The sequence below is a fragment of the Triturus cristatus genome, chromosome 3_2, assembly GCF_964204655.1.
Source record: "Triturus cristatus chromosome 3_2, aTriCri1.1, whole genome shotgun sequence".
Classification (NCBI taxonomy): domain Eukaryota; kingdom Metazoa; phylum Chordata; class Amphibia; order Caudata; family Salamandridae; genus Triturus; species Triturus cristatus.
In genome coordinates, this window is record NC_140584.1 from 198,945,899 (window position 1) to 198,971,120 (window position 25,222).

The window sequence follows — 25,222 nt, forward strand, 5'->3', positions numbered from 1 at the left end:
AAGAGGGCGTCGATGTACCAGAACAGGAGCGGGTCGAAGAAGGCCTCGTCAGCGCCTCCGAAGTAGACTCCGACATCTAAGACATCACTCCTGGGCAACGGGCCGTAAGTCATGCCGTCGACCCCGACCCCGAAACCGACCCCCCCCCCCCCCCCCCCGAAAAAAGCTTCGGTCACACCTTCACCTTCGGGCCCAGGTGCACACCGAGAAAGTACTTCTCACACCCCGCCTCCGGGCCCGGCCAAGAAACCAACAACAAAGCCTTCAGGCCACTCGGGATCGAGTCAACCTTCCGTCGGCACCGAAACTCAGACTCTGGCACCAAAAAAGAAGACACCACACTTCTCCGCGGTGCCCACTACTGCCTCCGCATCGACGCACTCGGCACCCAAACCTACCGGCACCAATCCCTTGACTCCAAAAAAAGCATCGGAACCGACCAAAAAAACGCTACTGAAGACTACAGACTCTCAAACTTCGGAGCAAAAAAAGCATTCGGAACCGAAATAATAACCGGTTCCGCAGACCCCTACAGACACCTCAAAACCTCACTGTTCCAAGCCCAAAGAAAACAAAACCGCTCTACAGTCGGTGCCGCGCAAGCATTCGGAACCGAAAAAATCGGCACCGAAGATCAGGCCTCCCACAGAAGAGCTTTTTATGCCAGATCCCACCCAAAAGACGCTTCTTAAAGATCCAAAGACTGGTTAACTGATTCTCAGTTCTAAAAAGAGACCACTGGACTCGCCTACACAGACTCCAGCACCTAAAAAGAGGGACATTGCCACATCTCCTCTCAGGATCCCTTCTCCGCCTCTACCTCCACCTCCTCCTCCACCACACCACTATCCTACACCATCTCCTCCACCAGTGGACGATGACACTTCTGATGACACAGGGGAGGGTGCAGATGATGAGCCACTAGGGGAACCTAGTCCACCTCATACCCCAGACCCATGGGACGATTACAATACACCAGATGTCCCTAACATGCCACAGGATGACATCTATCCCTCTGGACCTTCCCCTACTGAGGATACCATGGGTTTCAATCCGCTCGTTCAGAGCTGCACAGTACCACGGGGTTGACTTACACACAGACCCCGTGGATTAGGATTTTTTAATGGATACCTTTGACATCTCACAAAAGACCACCTCCATTCTACCCATGCTGAAAGGGGTAATTAAACATGCACCTGAAGTGGTTAAAGACCCCGTTAGGGCTAGGGTTATCAACCCAAGGATAGAAAAGAAATATAAATCCGCCCCAGCAGACCCAGCATACATTAAAGGCCACATTCGGTTGGATTTGTTAGTAGTCTCCAACGCCAGGAAAAGGGCTAACTCAAACGTCAGGGGATGCTCCACCTCCCGACAAGGAGTCCAAACTCTTGGACGCTTCCGGTAAACGCACAGCATCTCAAGCAGCTAACATGTGGCGTATCACCAACACTCAAGCCTTGTTAGCTAGGTATGAAAGGGCGCACTACGACCAATTAGAGACCCTATTGCAACAGCTGCCTGACAAATATAAAAACAGGGCTAACAACCTCCTACAAGAGGGTAAGCTCTTCACTAACACCTCTATTCGCTGCGCTCTAGACGTGGCAGACACTGCCTCCCGAGCCATAAACACAAGTGTCCTCCTGTGTAGACACACTTGGCTACGCATTTCCGGTTTTAAACCTGAAGTACAAACTTCCAGTCTCAATCGGCCATTTAACCATGAACACTTGTTCGGACCTACCGTGGATTCATCTCTCGAAGATGAAAAAAGACACTGACACAGCTAAATCAATGGGAGCCTTGCAATCGCAAGCTCCCAGGCGCTCCTTTCGTCGCTCCTCTTACAGAGGCAACTCCAGAGGCTATTCCTCAGACAACCCCTCCACGACTTACAAGACTCCCACCCAAACCACATTCACCAAGGGTTATCAGAAAAGAGGCTACAGAGGCAATAATAACAAAGGTAGAGGCAGAACTAACAACACCCGCTGTGCCTCCACCCTTACCCAGTGACTCCCCTATGCTCACCCCGGACCATCCTACACCTGTCGGGGGAAGATTACTAAAGTTCCTTCCTGTCTGGAACACCATCACCACAGACCGGTGGGTGAGGCAAATCGTTCAAACAGGTCACTGTCTGGAACACACCTCCACTCCCCCAACCATACCACCCAGACAGCACCCAATGTCATTAGAACATGTATCACTTCTAAAGCAGGAGGTAATCTCCCTCCTACAAAAACGTGCAATAGAACCAGTCCCCCTGCATCAGCAAAACACAGGAGTTTACTCCCTGTGTTTCCTCATCCCAAAGAAGGACTGATCTCTGAGACCTATCCTAGACCTCAGACCCCTAAATCTCTACATACACTCAGACCACTTTCACATGGTCACGCTTCAACTAGTCCTTCCTCTCCTGTCCCAAGGCGACTTCCTTGCCACTCTAAATCTCAAGGACGCCTACTTTCATATTCCCATTAACACCTCTCACAGAAAATATCTCAGGTTTGTAGTGGAAGGCCAGCACTACCAATTCAAGGTACTCCCTTTTGGAGTCACCACAGCACCCAGAGTATTCACCAAGTGTCTGGCGGTAGTTGTAGCTCACCTGAGAAGACAACACATTCACGTCTTCCCATATTTGGACGATTGGCTCATAAATGCCAACTCATACAATCAGTGTGTACGTCACACTCACGCAACAATCCAGCTACTCCATGACTTAGGGTTCACAGTAAACCACGCAAAGTCTCATCTACAACCGTCCCACATACAACAGTACCTCGGTGCCACAATAGACACCTCAAAAGCACTTGCATACCCCAGTCCGGCCAGGATAGCAAGCATGCAGAAACTCCTAACAACATTTCAGCGGCAACACTCTCTTCCTGCTCAAGTGTTCATGCAGCTCATAGGGATGATGGCCTCTTGCATATTCATAGTACCTCACACAAGACTCCAAATGCGTCCTCTGCAGGAGTGCTTAGCACGTCAGTGGAACCAAGCTCAAGTTCAGCTAACAGATCTGGTGTTGTTGGACGGCCGCACTTATCGCTCTCTGCAGTGGTGGAACACCAAAAATCTTTCCATAGGGCGACCGTTCCTCGAGCCGGTTCCACAGATTGTGTTAACGGCGGACGCATCGCTCTCCGGCTGGGGTGCTCACCTATTACATCACACCATGCAGGGTACGTGAACTCCACAACAAAAGTTACTCCACATCAATCACCTGGAGTTACTAGCAATTTTTCTGGCCCTAAAGGCATTCCAAAAGCAAATATCAGGCAAAGCTGTCCTAGTCCGCACCGACAACATGACAGCTATGTACTACATACAGAAACAGGGCGGGACACATTCCCTACAGCTCTCCCAACTAGCGCAAAGCATTTGGAGATGGGCTATTCCTCAACATTTTTCTCCTAGCCCAACATGTCCCTGGAGTCCAAAGGAAATGCGATATGGATGAATTGGTCAGGCAGATTTGCGCACGCTTTTCCGCCTCTCCCACTCATCCCACTGGTAGTGCGCAAACTGCAGCAACATTCACTAACCCTCATCCTAGTTGCTCCAACATGGGCCAGACAACCGTGGTTCACCACATTACTGGAACTGTCTAGTCCCGCACCAAAAACTACTCTTCTCCCCATACCTCTTAACCCAGAACCATGGAGAGATCAGACACCCGGATCCAGCACAGCTCAACCTAGCGATCTGGCTCCTGAGGTCTTTGAGTTCGGTAACCTTAACCTTCCCCCTGACTGTATGAGCGTTATCAAAGAAGCTAGACGTCCCACCACTAGAGCCTGCTATGCAGCTAAGTATAAAAGATTTGTGATATATTGCCGCAATAACACCACCAATCCTTTAGATGTGTCAGTTCAACACATCATAGGTTACCTACTGCATCTCCAAAGGTGTAAGTTAGCCTATACATCTATTAGATTACACCTCGCTGCCATAGCAGCCTATTTACAAAATAGACAACACTTATCAGTCTTCAGGACACCTGCCATCAAAGCATTTATGGAAGGTCTCAAAAGAATAATTCCCCCCAGGGTACCCCCCTCCCCTGTGTGGAACTTAAACATTGTCCTGACAAGACTAATGGGTCCTGCTTTTGAACCTCTGCACAAATGCGAACTACAGTTTCTAACATGGAAAGTTGCTTTCCTAGTAGCCATTACTTCCCTTAGAAGGGTCAGTGAGCTACAAGCACTAACTATTCAAGAACCGTTCTTACAACTCCATCATAATAAAGTTGTTCTCAGAACCAATCCAAAATTTCTCCCTAAAATTATTTCTCCCTTCCACCTCAACCAGTCTGTGGAGTTGCCCGTATTCTTCTCGCAACCACAGACAGTTGTAGAAAGAGCTCTAGATGTTACAAGAGCACTGCTGTTCGAGGCATGTGGGCTGCTGAATTCATATCTGTGCATAGATCGCCGCCTAGTGTTGGGTCCGGATGTTTGCACGTTGTTGTCCTGGAAGAGTCTTCGAAGTATCCTTGGATAGGTGACTCCTCCCCTGGACTACAGTGCGCATGGGCATCCTCTCCATCCTCAGATTGTTTTTTTCCGCCATTGGGTTCGGATGTGCTATCTTAGCTCAAGTTAGGAAAATATTTTGTCGAGGCCAAAAGGCCTTTAGTTCGCGTCGGTACTGTTTATCGATCGGTTTTCGATACAACCTTGTTAGTTTACTAACTTTCAGCACCGACTTTTTTCGCATTTACCTGTTCATCGAATACTTCGACGATGGAATCGAGGACGCCATTCAAGAGGTGTCCGGTATGCAATGCGAAGTACCCACACATCGACGTCCATCCGGTGTGCAACAAATGCCTTTCGCCGGACCACGACGAATCGACATGCATGGCCTGTGCCCGGTTCCGTTCAAAAAAGACTCTACGGAATCGACGAGCGGCGAGACTCGAGGCGCAGCACGCGGCACCGGCCCCAGCAGACATCTTCAACGAGGCCGAAGACGTCGAAGTATTGGAAGTCTTACCCTCCAGTCCCGTTTCCGAACACGGATCCGGATCGGACGAAGTCGACGAATCACTCTTCCACAGAGGTGAAGACGACACCGAGGTAGGAGACGACGAGGAGGCCTTAGGGGCCGAAGAGAGTAGCTCCAATGATGAACAAGGCCTACCTGTTCACACCGAAGAAGGCCCAGTTCCACGGCCTATGGCTCCGGTCGAGGGATCGCCTTCGGGCCTTACCTGAGACCCATCCCGCAGTTCTTCGGCCCCGCCCTCGGGCCCGGCCTCGGACACCCAGCGGCAGCCATTACCGCTTAAACCAGCTGGTTTCCCTTCCATAAAACCGAAACCGAAAGCTGCTCCGGTTCCAACGAAACCGAAAGTGGCGCTGATCGGATCGAGGCCTTCCACGCCTTCGACGCCAGCGCGTCGCGTCGACACCGACCGCACCAAGAGAGACTTCGGTGCCGAACTTGAAGCGGGCGACGTCGGAGTCGATAAACGGAAAAAGGCCTTCGGCGCCGACAAACCTACTCGGCTCCCGGCACCGACGCCACTGACACCGAGGGCTGCGCCGCCTGCTGCGCCTCGCATCGCTCCCTCGACGACACCAAAGCCTCACGCATCGAAGACGTCGACGGTCGTCTCCGCACCTCGACTCGATGAAACACCGGCGCCGAAAAAGTCCACGGCCGCCTCTACGAACCTGGTCGGTGCCAAAGCTTCAAAGGCGCTCCAAGGACGACCTGGTGCGACACAAAGCAGCAAAACCAAGGCTGCCCTCCAGGACCCGTCGGGTTCCGGTCCGATCGAAGCTCCGGCAGCCTCTTCGGTGCCAGCCAACATTACCTTTGGCTTGCCTCCGTCTATAATCCCGAAAATGTTCCAACTCAGGACGCGGGTCACCCAGACTACAATTACACCTGCTGAGACGTCTCCGTCACGTGTCATCGACGCCAACACTGGCAGGATGATTCTCCACGAGCGAAGGATAACTTCGGAACCACCGTTGGACCCTTTCAGGATCCCACTAAAAAGGAAGCTGCCTGTAGAATCAGAACCTCTCCTTTATGAACCTTTCCACTCATCCTACCAGGATCCACAACTATTCTCCCCCACACGTTCCGACACGGATGCGTTAGAGGATTACATGGATGACCAAGTCCCCTACCATGGAGACACAGACCCTGATGACCAGCAGGACCCTGATCACACTTGGGGCGACCCGGTAGACCCAGGTGCACCTCTCGATACACAGGACCCACAACTCTATGGGGCAAAAACATCTCCCACAGAGGATACTGCAGCCTTCAACGCTCTTATTGAACGTGCTGCCAATAACCATGGGGTGCAGCTTCACTCTGACACCGTCGAAGATGACTTTCTTATGGACACTTTCGCATCCTCAGAACGGCATGTAAAGACTCTGCCCATGTTGAAAGGAGTCCTCAAACCAGCCAAGGACATTTTCAAGGAACCCACCAGGGCACGAGTGATAAACCCCAGGATTGATAAGAAATACCGATCAGCACCTGGGGACCCTACTTACATCAGAGGACAATTACCATTAGACTCCATTGTCGTAGCGAATGCTCGCAAGAGGGCACACTCGCAAACGACAGGTGACGCTCCTCCCCCGGACAAAGTGTCCAAGGTGTTAGAGACCTCTGGCAAGAGAGTTGCCGCCCAAGCAGCCAACATATGGCGCATAGCCAACACTCAAGCGCTCCTTGCTCGCTATGATAGAGCGCACTATGACACACTCGAGCAAATATTCCAACATCTCCCTGACCAGTTCAAGGAAGGCGCAGAAATGCTCATCAGAGAAGGACAGCTACTCACGAATGCTTCCATCAAGTGTGCACTAGATGCTGCAGACACGGCTGCCAGGGCCATAAACACAAGCGTCATGCTGCGACGACATGCCTGGTTACGAATCTCAGGATTCAAGCCTGAGGTACAAAACAATATACTCAACCAGCCTGTCAACCCCGACTATCTATTCGGGCCAGAGGTTGACACCACCCTTGAAAAGATAAAAAAGGACACGGACACTGCAAAGTCCATGGGCGCTCTCCAAACTCAGTCCTTTCGGAGCGGCTCCTTTCGTCGCCCCGGAAACAAGGGAGCAGGTAGAGGACAGGGGTCACAACAAACATATAACAAAGGCAATACACAGACCACCTACGATAAAAACACCCGGGGTGGATATCGTGGCTCCAGTACAAAGGGCAGAGGACGCGGCTACGGCAACACCAGGTCCTCCCCCAAGAACAAGCAGTGACGCCCTCTCCCTTCCTCCCGACCACATAACACCTGTCGGGGGAAGGCTACAAAGGTTCCTGTCCACGTGGAACTCCATCACCACGGACAGGTGGGTCAAAGATATTGTAAAATACGGTTACTGTCTGGAGTTAACCTCCACTCCACCCACTATACCACCAAGAAACCGTCCTATGTCCTCAGAGCACTTAACGCTCTTACAGAAAGAGGTGCAAAGTATGCTTCTAAAAGGCGCTATAGAGGTCGTACCCATCCACGAGCAGGGTACGGGGGTGTACTCCCTCTACTTCCTAATTCCAAAAAAGGACGGGTCACTCAGACCTATATTAGACCTGAGACCCCTGAACCAGTACATTCTTTCAGAGCACTTTCACATGCTCACTCTACAGCAAGTCCTTCCGCTTCTCAAGCAGGGAGACTTCCTAGCCACACTGGACCTCAAGGATGCGTATTTCCACATACCCATCCACCCCTCACACAAAAAATACCTCAGGTTTACTGTTCAGGGGCAGCACTATCAATTCAAAGTCCTTCCCTTCGGCGTGACAACAGCGCCCAGGGTTTTCACGAAGTGCCTAGCTACAGTGGCAGCACATCTACGGAGGCAGCATATACCATTCTACCCCTACCTAGACGACTGGCTCGTTCAAGCGAAGTCAGCCCAGCAATGTGCCAGCCACATGTCCCGCACCATTCACCTCCTCCACAGTCTGGGATTCTCACTAAATTACCCAAAGTCCCATCTCCAGCCCGCACACGTACAACAGTACCTAGGTGCGACCATAGACACTCTGGCGGCCACAGCTCAGCCAAATTTAGTGAGGATCAACAGCATACAACTGCTGATCTCCAAGTTCAAACCCAATCACTCACTTCCAGCGCGAGTGTTTATGCAGTTGATAGGCATGATGGCCTCCTGCATCTTCATAGTCCCGCACGCGAGATTACATATGCGCCCGCTTCAGGAGTGCCTAGCACGTCAGTGGAATCAGGCTCAAGGACAGTTGAAAGACCTAGTGTTGGTGAGCGGTCGGGCATACAACTCTCTGCATTGGTGGAATCCACAAAACCTTTGCAAGGGCCGACCATTCCAAGAGCCTGTCCCACAGATAGTACTGACAGCGGACGCGTCTCTCCAGGGATGGGGAGCTCATGTACTCCACTACACAGTGCAGGGCCTATGGACGACACAACAAAAGAAGATGCACATCAACCTTCTGGAACTGATGGCAATCTTCCTGGCCATGAAGGCATTCAAAGTACATCTATGCAACAAGGTCGTGTTGATCCGGACGGACAACATGACCGCAATGTACTACATACAGAAGCAGGGAGGAACACACTCTCCACAGTTGTCTCATCTCCTATACCGATGCAATCTGGCGTACACCTCTATACGTGTCCATTTGACAGCAATATCAGCCTATCTGCAAACCAGGCAGCACCTCTCACTATTCAGAGTGCCTGCCATCAAAGCATTCTTGGAGGGACTCAAACGAGTCATTCCACCAAGCCACCCACCGGCTCCAATGTGGAACCTCAACTTGGTCCTCACACGCCTGATGGGTCCACCCTTTGAACCTCTACACTCATGTGAGATTCAATTCCTTACCTGGAAAGTAGCCTTCCTGGTAGCGATCACTTCCTTAAGAAGAGTTAGTGAACTCCAGGCACTAACCGTTCAAGAGCCATTCATACAGGTTCACGCCAACAGGGTCGTACTACGTACCAACCCCAAATTCATGCCCAAAGTAATATCGCAGTTCCACATGAATCAAACTATTGAACTGCCCGTTTTCTTCCAAAACCCACAAACTGTCGCAGAAAGGGCACTACATACACTAGATGTACGGAGGGCCCTCATGTACTACATCGACAGGACTAAACCCTTCAGGAAGACAAAACAACTGTTCGTTGCCTTTGCCCCGCACCACAAGGGTAACGCCATCTCCAAAGCAGGGATAGCCAGATGGATAGTTAAGTGTATTCAAATCTGTTATCAAAAGGCAAAACGCACATTAACTATTCCACCACGAGCCCACTCAACACGCAAGTTGGGGGCTTCCATGGCTTTTCTAGGAAATATTCCCCTGCATGATATCTGCAGAGCAGCCACATGGTCCACTACACACACATTTACAAAACACTATTGTGTAGACGTGCAGTCAAAACAGCAGGCAGCTGTAGGACAGGCTGTTCTCAAAACACTTTTTCAGACCGCTGCAGCTGGCACTGGTAGCCGCCGCTAATAGAGGGCACTGCTATGTATTCTATGCACAGATATGAATTCAGCAGCCCACATGCCTCGAACTGAATATGCTACTTACCAGTATGCATCTGTTCTTGGCATGTAGGGCTGCTGACATTCATATCGCCCTCCCTCCTCCCCGGCGCCTGTAGCAGCTGCAGCTCTCAGAATTACTGTATAGCATGGTCATCACTTTCTGTATCTACTCCATCACTGCCACAATGGCGAAAAACAATCTGAGGATGGAGAGGATGCCCATGCGCACTGTAGTCCAGGGGAGGAGTCACCTATCCAAGGATACTTCGAAGACTCTTCCAGGACAACAACGTGCAAACATCCGGACCCAACACTAGGCGGCGATCTATGCACAGATATGAATGTCAGCAGCCCTACATGCCAAGAACAGATGCATACTGGTAAGTAGCATATTCATTATTACATTGAAAGAACAAAACCTTTTCGTAAGACCAAACAACTTTTTGTGTCCTTCTCACCACCACATAAAGGCATCCCCATATTCAAATCTGGCATAGCAAGGTGGAATGTCAAATGCATATATATTTGCTATCACAAAGTTGAACTCACCTTATCTGTTCCTCCTAAAGCCCACTCTACCCGAAAGATAGGGGCTTTAATGGCATTTTTAGGGAGCATTCCCCTAGATGACCTCTGCTAAGTAGCCACATGGTCTACACCGCACACATTCACAAAACACTATTGTGTAGATGTGCAAATAAAACAACAATCTAGTGTGGGCCAGCCTGTACTCAAAAGACCATTTCAAACTACTGCAACAGATACTGGTGGTCGCGGCAAGAAGCTGATACTGCTATACAATCTATGCTCAGTGTGTGATCTGCAGCTCGTATGCCTCGAACGGAAAATGCTACTTACCAGTATGCATCTGTTCTTGGCATATAGAGCTGCAGATCCACACACGCCTCCCCAGCTACCTTTATCTGTTCCAGTATTATCTTATTTATATACAGCATACATGGGCATCTTTTCTCTTTCTTACAAAGCTCCATCATTTCCCTGCTGGCAAAAAACAATCTGAGGATGGAGCCGATGCCCATGCGCACTATGATCCAAAGGAGAAGTCCCCTATCCCGTGACTTCCAAAGACTTTTCCAAGACAAAAACAAGTGCACATATCAGGGCCCAACACCAGATGGCGATCTATGCTCAATGTGTGGATCTGCAGCTCTACATGCCAAGAACAGATGCATACTGGTAAGTAGCATTTTCCTTTCGCTGCCAAACACAAAGGGGAAGGGGTCCCCTGGGGACCCCTTACTTTTTGTGACTGACTTACCACCTACTCGAAGTAGGTGGTAAACTGTAATTGTTTTGCGGTCGCAAAACAATCATACACCCCCCTGCGACTTGCGCTTTTGAAGGGACGCCCTTCGGGCACACCTTCCTAATAGCGACACACAAACCCTATTTTGTGAGTCTATAATAGGTTACCAATTCGCAAAATAGGGGTTGTAATTGCTACAACCCTTTTTAGCGGTTTCAGCCTGATTTTCTGTTTTCGACTGCTAAAAATGGTTGTACATCTGTCCCTAGAGGGCTGTTTGGAAAGTAAGGGTGGTCCAGTACAAATCGTACCTCCGAATCATTAAATTAGATAGGACCCCTCCTACCCCACCCAGAGGTACTAAGCTGTGATCCGTTGCATAATGTGTGGACGTGGCACTAGAGAGATTATAACGGTTTGCTTGAATTGAAGATGGGGGCCTGTCTGAACCACTACAGACATATGCAAGGCTTATCCTTGCATAGTCCTACACATATAAACAAAGACATATACAGGGCACATATGTTAACCTTCAGGCCACGATCTATTGATAACATGTGCGAGTAGCATTATGAGTTGAGGAGCTATGGGCGCAGGAACCAGTGACAGTCAGGTCAGTTTCTGATGCCATGTTTGGCAAACATTACTTATTTTAGTTGATGGCATAAATTTGTGAGCTTTCTGATGCAAAATCTACTTGGGATGTGTAGGTTTTGCCATCTATTTCTTCCATATGCAACCAACATGTTCTCCATATACTGGGTCCTTTTCCATGCAGACTCTGGAAAAAAAGGAGCTCATTAAATTGATTAAATTACTATAAATGTACTCAAGGATCTGTGAGACTCTTGACCCTGTCATTAATATTATATATCTGATTGTGAATCATTAATTTCCATCCAGGGTGTGCGCTGTACATGACCTCTCCTATTTTGTTTATGCCCTTCATTCAGATGCCAAAAATGTTTTAAGTCGTCGTCACTCTGTACAGAACATCTTGCTTCAGGTGCAGCCTTGTCTAGGACCTAGTGTTGTCAAAGGGCAGGCTCCAACTCCCGCACCCCCTTCATCATCATCATCTGTTGTGCTGGAGAACCTCAAAGAAACCATGAATCGTGAAATGTTGACCATGCTGGTGGAAAACACAAGTGGCTTGGATGAAAAGGACTTCAAATTGGAACATATTCCTGAACAGAAAGTGGCTGTCGTTACTTTTGGAACCAGTGAGAGTAAGTTTATGCTAACTGTGTTTCATTGCATGTTCATAGTCTCCAGATCATGTTCTTCAGAGACGGAAAATATAACTTAATGTTGTGGTGCTGAGAAGCAGAGCAGGTACTGATGGCAACAATGGACAGCCCTAATCAGCTGTATGAAACTGAAAGACCTCATGACACTTAAGGGATCTGATTTGATCAGTAGTTGCCCAGATTCAAACATGTTTTAAGTTTTGGTGGCCAAGTTCCTGAATTGTGAGCAACCCGTGTTTTTTTTCTTTCTTTTTCTTCTTCAAACCATCTAGGCTGGCGGGCTCAAACTGAAATTTTCAGTAGATTTGTAGAATGACAAGTACCTGCTTATTTGTACAGAGTTCATTTGGTGTACAAACAGTTGAATAAATGAATTCTGATGTGGTTTGTCAAAGCAATTTTTTGCTCTTTCCATCTCCAGAAATCCAGATGCTAATTAAATAAGTAGAAGTGAGTTAGTAATTGAAACTAAAATCAAAAGGCCTAATTTTGTAGTAGATCCCAGGTTTAAGCTTGGGTTATTACATAGAGATGCTGAAAAATGGATTAAGGCAGTGAATTCCGTATTCTAAGAATGTAAAACTCATGAATTGACAAGTGTTTTTTCTGTGCCTGCATGAACGCCTGTGTAAATCTTTTAACCTATAGCATGTCATAGAACTTATAGGTGTCTTCCATGGATTTACCAGCTATGATAGGGGATTAGTTAATTCTCTTTCATATGAAGGGCTGTTTCTTTTTTGGTAGAGTGTTATGCAGTCGCATTTGTAAATCTAAACTGGGTTAAGAAAGTGAGATGGATGTAGATGATAATAGTAAGTTCATATCAAAGGCTACTGATAACTGCCTGCTTAATGCTTTGTTGGACATTGAAAAAGAGAAAAACAGTATTATAACAATGACAGTAATTTTGTTTACTGCGATAGGTGCGATGGGCTTTATGCAGATGTGCACCCAGAGTGCCAGGGTAAAGAGTCATGGCATCACTGCACGACTCCTTGAATGTACAAAGAGCATCAAGGTCGAAGATCTACCACCTGATGTGTGCACAGAGTTCCTCAGTATCTACTTTGAAAGTTCGAAGCATGGTGGTGGAAGGGTGGCAGATGTGCAATCTATACCTGAGGAAGATTCAGCGATTGTTACGTTTTTTGATCAAAAAGGTAAGACCAGTCACTATATGGTTTTTGTGCACTTGTGTATGGTTTAGTGGAGTTATTCCAAAATGTATAATTTTATTCCTCTGGATTAAATGTGCAACCTTAGGATTGTGACACATTGCTAAACAACTGATCTATATTATGCAGTGAGAATCTGCTATGATCTGCTTCAGATGTAAACATCTTATTCTAGTATCAGAGTGTGCAAGGCGGTAGAATTCTAAAAACACACTTCATTGAAGTCCCTTAATATTCCTCATAAATATAGGGTGTTCATTGGGACACCATGTGCAAGAAATCACAAGATTGACAGCTAATGGGTGAGCGGAGGACTAATCATCATTTCCATTGTCAGGTATAGGATTTCACTGTGCTGGCAAAACTCCTTCCGTCCCCTGGTCTGTCTGGCATGGCTTACTCCTGTGTTTCTGGCTGGTGTCAATCAGTGTGAAGTTTGGGCTTAACTAGTTTGAGTTCAGTATGCATTTTGATCTTTGAGTTCAAATAGGACGGACCTGGGATTTCTACCTGCCTGAAAACCTGCAAAAGCAGGTCAAACTCATTAGATGCACTTCATCAGGACTAGAGAAAGTTTTAAACACAGCTAGACTTTGGTTGACCCAGGCTTCCTTTTTTTGCCTGTGCTTTCAAAGTGGGATACGTACTGTCATACTTGAGCCAGTAACTCATATTTTATTTGAACACCACTGCACACCAATTGAGAGTATGCATTTACTGGGAACAAAACCTTTGCAGATGGTCACCTGCCAATAAGGCTTGAGATAAGTTTTGGATTACTGGAGAATCTTTGCTTCTGTGACTGATCAGATGAAGGAAATCTGAGCTGTTTATTGTGGAGGGCAGCCCCAGCTCATTATACAGTGATGAGGTCTGATCAATGAAATCCAGAAGGTCTTTGCTGCTGAGATTGTCGCATCAAAATAAATCGTTCTAATTAAAATATAATGGTCATGAAGCTGCAGAGATTCTTTGCTGTGTTGAGCTTGCACTGTCCTGACCTTCTCTGTACCTGCGTGGCCGTATCTTCCCTTATTTGCCTTCTTCGGGTTTGATGGAGTGATGCATCCATTCCAGCTACACCCCAGGGTCACAGGCTCAAAACCGGGTGGATTCACATTGCCCTTCATTAAACCTAGGTAAAAAAAAAAAAATACCATTGATTTGGGAAAGAAATGCATGTTGTCTGACAGTGGTGCTTAGAGACTTCTTTGGAGATAATATTGTGCTCTAAAAATACAGGTTAAGTTCTAGACCCCTGTAATTGAGTTTGTCCTGTTTTATGTGTGCAGTTGTTCTGATTCCGGAGCTCTCGGAAACACAAGAAGATTTGGGGCAGATGGTGAGCCTATCACAGCCTGGAAATGGGAATTGATTAAATGTCAATTGTGCTCTTTATGCTGATGTGCTGACTTGATGGACTGAAGTCTTGTTTTGTTTTATATATTTGACTTGCACTTAAAATCAGAGGATAAGACTCACTTCTTCACAGAGTCGGCAGAAGTCTGGGAGTGGCATGAACACTGGAATAATTTGGGGGCTTGTAGGTTGGGAACTGGGAAGTCTAGGACAAAGTTCTCTAGACACGAAAGGACTGGGAGGAGGGAGTCCTGTCGAACGGTGCAATCACAAGGTGTGAATAGAAAACCATCACAACCATTGGCCCAAGACAATGGCACTCTCATGGGTAATGGAGTGCACGTCTCAGAGAAATCAAAGATGATCCTGGGCTGCAGGATAATGACGTTCAGACTGAAAGTGGTTTAATAACAGAACTTTTGCACAGTTTAAATAGTTTATACGCATGATATTGCTTTTACCAACACTAATGTGGAGACTGTAGTGAGCATAGTTACCTATGCATTGTGAGCGCAAAACACTATGTTCGAGGCATATGAGCTGCTGATCACACACTTAGGATAGTAGATCGCCATCTGGTGTTGGGCTCGGATGCTTGCAGGTTGTTGTTGTCTTCGGAAGAAGTCTTTGGTCACGAGATAGGTGACTCCTCCCTTGGACTACAGTGCGCATGGGCATCAACTCCATCCTCAGATTGTTTTTTTCCGCCACTGGGTTCGGATGTAACTTTTCCGCTGCGGCTGAAAACCTCTATTTACAAGGTTTTTGAAGCGCAAAAACTAACTACAACGATACCGAAGCACCTCCATTCGACATAGATTTCATCGACTCGATTCCGGACGTCGACGCGGGCTGCTGGACCTATCCATGCCGTAAGGCCTACGGCTCATGGAAAGGACGCCGTTCAAAAAATGCCCCCAGTGTGGAGCAAAATGTCCGCACAGTGACCACCACAAGGTCTGTAACCTGTGCCTATCACCGGAACACGACGAGTCCAGCTGTCCAGCCTGCGCAGCATTTCGATCCAAAAAGACCATTCGAGATCGAAGGGCTCGATGCCACATCATGCAACAGAGACCACCTCCGGAACCAGAAAACACCTTTGACGAGGGTCCAGATGTCCCGGAAGAAGATTCCGAGGATCTCCAAATCATCTCCGAGGCAGACGACTCAGACGACCCCATTACTTCTGGGCAACGTGTGAGAAATACTACTCCTGCCCCAACCCCTCCAAAACCTAAGGCATTGGTCAGGACTTTGCCTGCTGGCCTCAGTCGAGACCGAAAACATCCTTCAGAAGCCCCGCCTCCGGGCTCGGCTCCGAAGAAACATAAGCCTTCCGGTAGCTCGGGCCCGAGCAAGCCGCATGTCATTGTTCCACCGGCACCTTTGGCACCGAAGACACATGACCTCTCGGCACCGAAAACATCGAGGCCCATAGATAAACCGGCACCGAAAGTTCCCAAGCCAAAGGACTCCACGTCGGCACCGAAACCTTCATCGGCACCGAAACCACCGGCTAAGGACTCTTAACACACCTCCTAAAGCCAAAAACTCCACCGATCAACCAAAACCTCGATCGGAACCGAAAAAATCGGCGCCACAGACTGTTCCCCAAGAACTTTTCCATCCAGATCCATTGCAGAAAAAGATGTATATTAATCCAAAAACTGGACATGTCACCGCGGTGCTATGTAAAACGAAAACTGGACAAAACACCTGCCCCAGTTCCTATCAACAAAAAGGACTCTGCAACATCACGTATTATTCCTTCCTCTCCTGTACGACCTTCTACCCCACCCCCTCTGCCTACACTACCCTTACCTCTCCCCTCTCCATCACATACACCACCTCCACAGGATGATGATGATGATGATCTAGGGATAGGGGGTGATCCTAATGATCCGTTCACAGATCCAGATGCCGTACCACTGGATGATTGGGCATACCCTCTACCAGATATGCCTGACCCTACACCATATCCCTCCAAACCATCACCTCCAGATGACCACCTGGGGTTTGGACAATTATTAAATAGGGCAGCACTTTACCATGGCGTCGCCATGCACTCTGACACACCCGAGGAAGACTTCCTACTAGACACTTTCGAACAGTTACAAAAGTCTGTCCAGATTTTACCTATGATTAAAGGGGTCATAAAACACGCCACAGAGGTATTTAAAGACTCCGTCCGTGCCAGGGTGCTTAACCCAAGAATGGAAAAAAAATATAGACCTGCCCCAGAAGATCCTTGTTACATCAAAGGACAGCTCCCTCTGGATTCTTTGGTCGTTTCCAACGCAAGGAAACGAGCCAACTCACAAACCACAGGAGATACACCACCCCCGACCAAGAATCCAAACTGTTAGAAACCTCTGGCAAACGAGTAGCAGCACAAGTCGCTAACCATTGGCGTATTGCCAACACCCAGGCCCTACTAGCACGCTATGATAGGGCTCACTATGACCAGCTAGAGAATCTGCTACAACATCTACCAGACCAATATAAGACCCAGGCAAATGACCTTATTCAGGAAGGTAAACTTATCTCGAATGCGTCAATTAAATGTGTGCTTGACGCAGCAGACACCGCCTCTAGAGCAATAAACACAAGCGTGCTGCTTAGACGCCATGCCTGGCTACGCATTTCAGGCTTTAAGCCAGAGGTACAAACTACCATACTTAGTCAACCATTTAACCAAGAACAACTATTTGGGCCAGCAGTAGACACTGCACTTGAAAAGATGAGAAAAGACACAGAGACCGCTAAGTCCATGGGAGAATTACAGTCTCCACAACCAGGTGGCTCCTTTCGACGCTCTTCTACAGAGGAGCCTCCAAGAATATCGGAGCAGACACCTCCTCTACGTTCAAACCCTCTACACAAACATCCCCCAATAGAGGATATTTTAGAGGAGGATATAGAGGAAACAACAACAAGGGACGAGGCCGAGGCAATGCCAACACTCGTACCTCCCCTGCCACAAAACAGTGACTTTCCTCCTCTCCCCCCAGACTATTCCACTCCAGTCGGGGGAAAACTCAAACAGTTCCTACCTGTCTGGAACTCCATCACAACAGACAAGTGGGTAAGACAAATTATCCAGTATGGTTACTGCCTGGAACTCACCACTACTCCCCCACACATACCACCCAAGCAGTCTTCCATGTCATCAGAACATCTTGCGCTCCTCAAACAAAAGGTTCTCTCATTGCTTCAAAAACATGCAATAGAACCAGTTCCCTTACAACATCAGAATACAGGGGTATACTCTCTATACTTCCTAATCCCCAAAAAGGACGGGACTCTAAGACCAATACTCGACCTCAGACCCCTAAATCTCTACATAAACTCAGATCATTTTCATATGATCACTCTTCAACAAGTGCTCCCACTACTACAACAAGGCGATTTCCTTGCCACACTAGATCTCAAGGACGCCTATTTCCACATTCCCATACATCCTGCTCACAGGAAGTACCTAAGGTTTGTGGTGGACGGACAACACTATCAGTTTACAGTCCTCCCATTCGGAGTAACAACTGCGCCCAGAGTATTCACCAAATGTCTAGCAGTAGTAGCAGCACATCTCAGAAGACAACAAATTCACGTCTTCCCGTATCTAGACGACTGGCTAATAAAAGCCAAGTCATTCAACAAATGTGTCCTACACACTCACCAAACTATCCAACTGTTACACAACTTGGGATTCACAATAAACTATCCCAAATCCCATCTCAAACCCTCTCACATACATCAGTATCTGGGAGCCACCATAAACACCTCCAAAGCCCTCGCATATCCCAGCCCAGCCAGGATAGCCAATATACAAGCTCTAATCGCAAAATTTCAAGCCCAACACTCTCTTCCAGCAAGAGTGTTCATGCAACTCATAGGGATGATTGCGTCATGCATCTTCATTGTGCCTTATGCAAGACTTCAAATGCGTCCCTTGCAAGAATGTCTAGCACGTCAGTGGAACCAGGCTCACGGACAACTTACAGATCTGGTGTTGGTGGACAGCCGCTCACATCACTCTCTAAAATGGTGGAACGTAATAAACCTGTCCAAAGGGCGGCCGTTCCTAGAGCCTCTTCCACAAATAGTGCTGACAACCGACGCATCTCTCACAGGATGGGGAGCCCATCTCCTCGGACACGCCACTCGGGGCAAATGGACCACTCAACAGAAAGTGCTCCATATCAACTACCTGGAACTGCTAGCAGTGTTCCTAGCACTAAAATCATTCCAATTACATCTCCAGAACAAAACTGTCCTCATCCGGACGGACAACATGACAGCCATGTATTACATACAAAAACAGGGAGGCACACATTCTCTCCAGCTATCACAGCTCGCGCAGAACATCTGGAGATGGGCCATTCCCCAGAACATATACCTCCTTGCAGAACACCTTCCAGGGGTTCACAATCAAATTGCCAATCTGTTGAGTCGACAAAATCAACAGATCCACGAATGGGAATTACACCCACAAGTCCTATTGCCCTTTTTCAAACAATGGGGCCAACCAGACATAGACCTGTTTGCCACACACACAAACGCAAAATGCCCAACCTTCGCCGCCAGATTTCCCCACCTGGAGTCGAAGGGCAATGCGATATGGATGAACTGGTCAGGCAGATTTGCGTACGCTTTTCCGCCTCTCCCACTCATTCCATTAGTGGTACGCAAACTCAGGCAACAGTCTCTCAAACTGATCCTAGTGGCTCCTACATGGGCACGCCAGCCGTGGTTCCCAACACTACTGGAACTCTCGCTAGTTCCACACCAAAAACTGCACCTCTCCCCGTCCTTATTAACCCAGAACCATGAAGAAATCAGACACCCAGATCCAGGTCAACTGAATCTAGCGATCTAGCTCCTGAAGTCCTAGAGTTCGGTTACCTAAACCTGCCACCAGACTGCATGAATATTATAAAGGAGGCCAGACGACCTACCACTAGAGCTTGCTATGCTGCAAAATGGAAAAGATTTGCCATTTACTGTACTAACAATCATATAAACCCGTTGGATGCATCCATCCAAAACATCATTTGCTACATACTGCACTTGCAAAGATGTAACCTGGCATACTCATTCATACGTCTCCACCTAGCAGCATCAGCAGCCGACTTACAAAATCTACAACATTTGTCACTATTTAGAGTACCTGCAATCGAAGCCTTCATGGAAGGCCTTAAAAGGATTATTCCTCCTAGATTACCACCCTCTCCAGTGTGGAATCTAAACATCGTTCTTACAAGGCTCATGGACCCCCATTTGAACCTCTGCATAAATGCGAACTACAATTCCTCACATGGAAAGTGGCTTTCCTTATAGCTATCACATCCCTCAGAAGGGTAAGTGAAATCCAGGCTTTAACCATAAAAAAAACATTCTTACAATTACACCGCAACAAAGTGGTTCTTAGAACAAATCCCAAATTCCTTCCAAAAGTCATATCTCCGTTCCATCTTAACCAATCAGTAGAGCTACCAGTGTTCTTCCCAAATCCGGACTCGGTAGCTGAAAGAGCTCTTCATACCTTAGACGTTAAAAGAGCCCTGCTTTACTACATTGACAGAACCAAATCATTCCGCAAAACAAAACAATTGTTTGTTGCGTTCTCTCCACCACATAAAGGCAACCCCATTTCCAAATCTGGGATAGCCAGGTGCATAGTTAAATGTATCCAAATATGCTACCACAAGGCTAAACGCACACTGACAGTTCCCCCTAGAGCGCATTCCACACGCAAAATAGGGGCTTCCATGGCATTCTTAGGAAACATTCCCTTAGAAGATATTTGTAAGGCAGCCACATGGTCTACAACACACACCTTCACTAAACACTATTGTGTTGACGTACAAGCAAAGCAACAAGCTTCTGTGGGTCAGGCTGTCCTTAAAACTTTATTTCAAACTGCCGCAACCGATACAGGTGACCACCGCTAGGGGAGACACTGCTATATAGACTATCCCAAGTGTGTGATCTGCAGCTCATATGCCTCGAACGGAATATGCTACTTACCAGTATGCATCTGTTCTTGGCATGTAGAGCTGCAGAGCCACACACGCTCACCCACGTCCCCGGGACCTGTATCTGTTCCAGCAGCGTCTTACTTAGACATTACACATGAACATCTCTCTCTTTTCTACAAACTCCATCATTTCCCATCATGGCGAAAAACAATCTGAGGATGGAGTTGATGCCCATGCGCACTGTAGTCCAAGGGAGGAGTCGCCTATCTCGTGACCAAAGACTTCTTCCGAAGACCACAACAACCTGCAAGCATCTGAGCCCAACACCAGATGGCGATCTACTATCCTAAGTGTGTGGCTCTGCAGCTCTACATGCCAAGAACAGATGCATACTGGTAAGTAGCATATTCCTTATACTTCAGGTTAGAATTTGCAGTGGTGTAGTTTAACCAGGTTGGGGATGCTGGGGATCTCCTGAAAAGGATATGTAACACCATGTTGACCCTTTCGATTCCCTAGCCCAGCATATAGTTTGGCTGCAGAGACTTGATAGGCCTGCATAAGTGGGCGTGGTGGGTAGTGCCGAAGATGCCCGCAGTGGGCAATTAGGGAAGTCACCTAGTTTTTGTTTACTTTTTAATTTAAATTGGGAGTCTTCTTAGAAGCTGTAGACAGGTTGTGGAAATAGAGGGGTGTGATTCCGCTAATGGGGCAGGAAATAGCGAATGTTGATTGGAGGGTAAATAGTACAAATCATCCATATTTCCAGACCATTGGGGGGGGTGTCCTAGTTATAAAAGTTACAAAGAGTAATGTGGATTAAGAGTTATATGTGTTACAAGATTTATGTTAGTATTTATGGCTTGCAGGAACTACATCAACAGGTATTCTAACAGAGAGTGCATGGGCAGAGAGAAATGGGGTCACAACATGGGCTGTGGAAGGTGGGTGCTTCACACGGGAACACAGGCACACTTTACTCATGGGGTCCTCAAAGCGATCAAAGCCTCAAACCTGATTGCACTATATGAGTACATCAAACAATACAGAACACACACACACACTCACTCACACCTGCACTGCTGTAAGATACATACTTGATGAAAGCAGAAATAGTTGAGCTGTGTGGAAAATGGAGAGGGCAAACTGATCACTCTTAATTCTCAAGAGGAGTATCTATTTTGGATTAGTGCTGCAGTTCCATTTCAGGAGAAGGAGACTGTGGTGACCCAGATAGCCGATATGTCCTGGTGAGGCTTAATGGGTTGCAGATGCTGCTGGTTGATTTATACGTGCCCAGCATTGACAATGGCGATTGATTAGTGGAACCCTTATCAAAGATGACTTGTAGTTTAGAGAGTGTAATAATTTAGGTTGGAGACTTCAACAGCATGCTAGATGGTCAAATAGACAGATCGCCAACAAAAGAAAGCACTAAGCCTAATCTGCTAACACACTGTTAGATACAATGCATGAGTTGGATCTTATTGATGCCTGGCAATCTCACATACATAACACGCATACAAGAATAGACTGTGTTATTCTTGAGAAAAGTTATAAGGTGATTTTACCTTTTTAGAGGCTGGCCTGGTATATGATTTACACTTATGTAAGTGGACATCCTGCACCAGTCCAGACAACCCTTATGGTGATCTAGAAGGTCTTAGACAACCTTAGAAAGCTCTTTAAGTGGTAGCTGTGGAGAGCAGCCTTCAGGCTTAGTCCAGAAGGAGTGTACAGCAGCTTGTTTTACCAGAATGCAATTGTTCGAGGCATATGAGCTGCAGATCACACACTGAGGATAAGATCGCCATCTGGTGTTGGGCTCGGATGATTGCAGGTTGTTGTTGTCTTCGGAAGAAGCCTTTGGTCACGAGGATGGTGACTCCTCCCCTGGACAACAGTGCGCATGGGCATCCACTCCATCGTCAGATTGTTTTTTTCCGCCATTGGGTTCGGATGAACTTTTTTCCGCTCCAGCAGAAAACTTCTAGCAATCAATTTAACTCCTTAATCTTCATTCCATCGACGTCGACATCAACTCGGACCGGTTCCGCAAGCGGCTGATGGACAGGACACCCTTCAAGAAATGCCCCCAGTGTGGAGCGAAGTTCCCCCACAGTGACCACCACGAGGTTTGTAACCTCTGCCTGTCGCCGGAACACAACGAGTCCACCTGTCCAGCTTGTTCCGCTTTCCGTTCGAAGAAGACCCTCCGGGACCGAAGAGCTCGACGCCATATTATGGCCAAACCAGCTCCAGAACCGGAGGACATCTTTGCTCAAGATGTTCCCGAAGACGACACCGAAGACCTCGAGATCGTGTCCGAGGCCGACGATTCCGATGACCTCATCACTCCAGGGCAGCGTGTGAGTACCACCCCCCCTGCCCCTGCCCCATCCAAAAAACCATTGGTCAAGACTCCGCCAGCTGGGCCCAGTCGCGACCGGAAATCCTCTTCAGAAGCCCCGCCCTCGGGCCCGGCTCCGAAGACATCTAAGCCTGTAGGTGGCTCGGGCTCGAGCAAACCTCACCTGATTGTGCCTTTAACACCCAAAAAACCACTGCCGGCACCGAAACAGGCTCCAAAACCGAAATCTCCTTCGGCACAGAAACGTTCCTCGGCACCGAAGTCTCCACCGGCACCGAAACGTTCTTCGACATCGATGCCTAAAAGTCCCTCGGCATCGAAGCATACATCGGCACCGAAGCATACATCGGCACCGAAAACTCAATCGGCTCCGAAAAATCCATCGGACCCAACACATCCTTCGGCACCGAAAACATTATCGGCACCGAAAACATTATCGGCGCCGAAAACTACGCCCACACTGAAAAAAGCTCAGACAGACCCGAAGCGGACATCGCAGCCCCCACCTTCGGAGCCAGATGAACTTTTTCGACCAGATCCTACTCAAAAGCGGATCTACATCAATCCTGACACTGGACATGTGACTGCCATCCCATATAAAAAGCGGAAGCTGGACATTACACCTCCCCCAGCTCCCATACAGAAAAAGGACTGTGCCACTTCACCACTTCGTCCTTCCTCTCCTGTATTACCTTCTAACCCGTCCCCCCCTCCTCCTCCTGATTCTCCTTTACCTTTACCTTTACCATCTCCCTGTCATTCACCCCCTCCACAGGATGATGATGATGACTTAGGGGGAGGGGCGGACCCTGATTTCTTTAATTATCCTGTTGAACCAACCGACCCGTTTACTTTGCCAGACACAGCACCGGTAGATGACTGGTCTTATCCAATACCTGACATGCCTGACCCCACTACCTACCCCTCCAAGCCCTCCCCTCCTGATGACCACCTAGGGTTTGGCCAACTGATAAACAGGGCAGCAACATTCCATGGTGTCACTATGCACACAGACCCCCTTGAGGAGGATTTTCTCCTCGATACCTTTGAACAGTCACAAAAAACTGTTCATATACTTCCCATGATTAAAGGGGTTATAAAGCATGCCACTGACGTCTTTAAAGACCCTGTTCGAGCGAGGGTTCTCAACCCCCGCATCGAAAAAAAGTACCGACCAGCCCCGCAGGACCCTGCATACATTAAAGCCCAGCTCCCTTTAGACTCCTTGGTCGTATCAAATGCCAGGAAGCGCGTTAACTCACAGACTACTGGAGAAACGCCCCCCCCAGACAAGGAGTCTAAGCTTTTAGAGGCCTCAGGAAAACGAGTCGCCGCACAGGCGGCGAACCCCTGGCGTATTGCCAATACCCAAGCCCTGTTAGCCCGGTATGACAGGGCACATTATGACCAACTTGAGGACCTCATCCAACATCTGCCTGAACCCTTTAAGTCCCAGGCCACTGACCTCATTCAAGAAGGCAAATTAATATCTAATGCCTCCATTAAATGCGCCTTAGATGCGGCAGACACTGCTTCTAGGGCGGTCAATACTAGCGTCTTACTCAGGCGTCATGCCTGGCTCCGTATTTCCGGTTTTAAACCGGAGGTTCAAACCGCAATACTAGCTCAACCTTTTAACCAGGAGCAGCTATTCGGCCCTGCAGTGGATACTGCATTAGAAAAAATGAAAAAGGATAATGAAACTGCCAAGTCTATGGGAGCACTGCAGTCTCCTCAAAACCGGGGTTCATTTCGTCGCTCCTTTTATAGAGGAGGCTCCAAAAACACATCAACTGAGACCACGTCCACCTTTAAAAATTCTGGACAAACATCCCCTAACAGAGGTTATTTCCGGGGAGGTTATAGGGGAAACAATAACAAAGGTCGAGGGCGGGGCAGCAACAACAACACCCGCACCTCACCAGCCACCAAACAGTGACTTGCCACCACTCCCCCCAGACCATTCCACTCCTGTCGGGGGGCGACTCCAACAATTCCTACCTGTCTGGACTTCCATCACCACAGACAGATGGGTAAGACAAATTATCCAGTCTGGCTACTGCCTCGAACTCATACAATCCCCCCCAAACATACCACCCAAACAACGTCCAATGTCCTTACATCATCTCTCTCTCCTCAAACAAGAAGTTCAATCCCTGTTACAAAAACATGCGATAGAACCAGTTCCCCTTCAACATCAGGGAAAAGGGGTATATTCTCTATACTTCCTCATTCCCAAAAAGGACAAAACACTAAGGC

The 25,222-nt window shown here is 47.9% G+C and overlaps 1 protein-coding gene across 1 annotated transcript in view; it reads left to right on the top strand.

The window, feature by feature from the left end:
• The window catches only part of PARP14 (poly(ADP-ribose) polymerase family member 14), a 924,447-nt gene that overhangs the window by 157,735 nt on the left and 741,490 nt on the right, over positions 1 to 25,222 (top strand). Inside the window, exons 5-6 of the mRNA XM_085647500.1 lie at positions 11,778 to 12,053; positions 13,001 to 13,237. Coding sequence (XP_085503626.1) covers positions 11,778 to 12,053; positions 13,001 to 13,237 — 513 coding nt within the window. The remainder of the gene's footprint in view (positions 1 to 11,777; positions 12,054 to 13,000; positions 13,238 to 25,222) is intronic.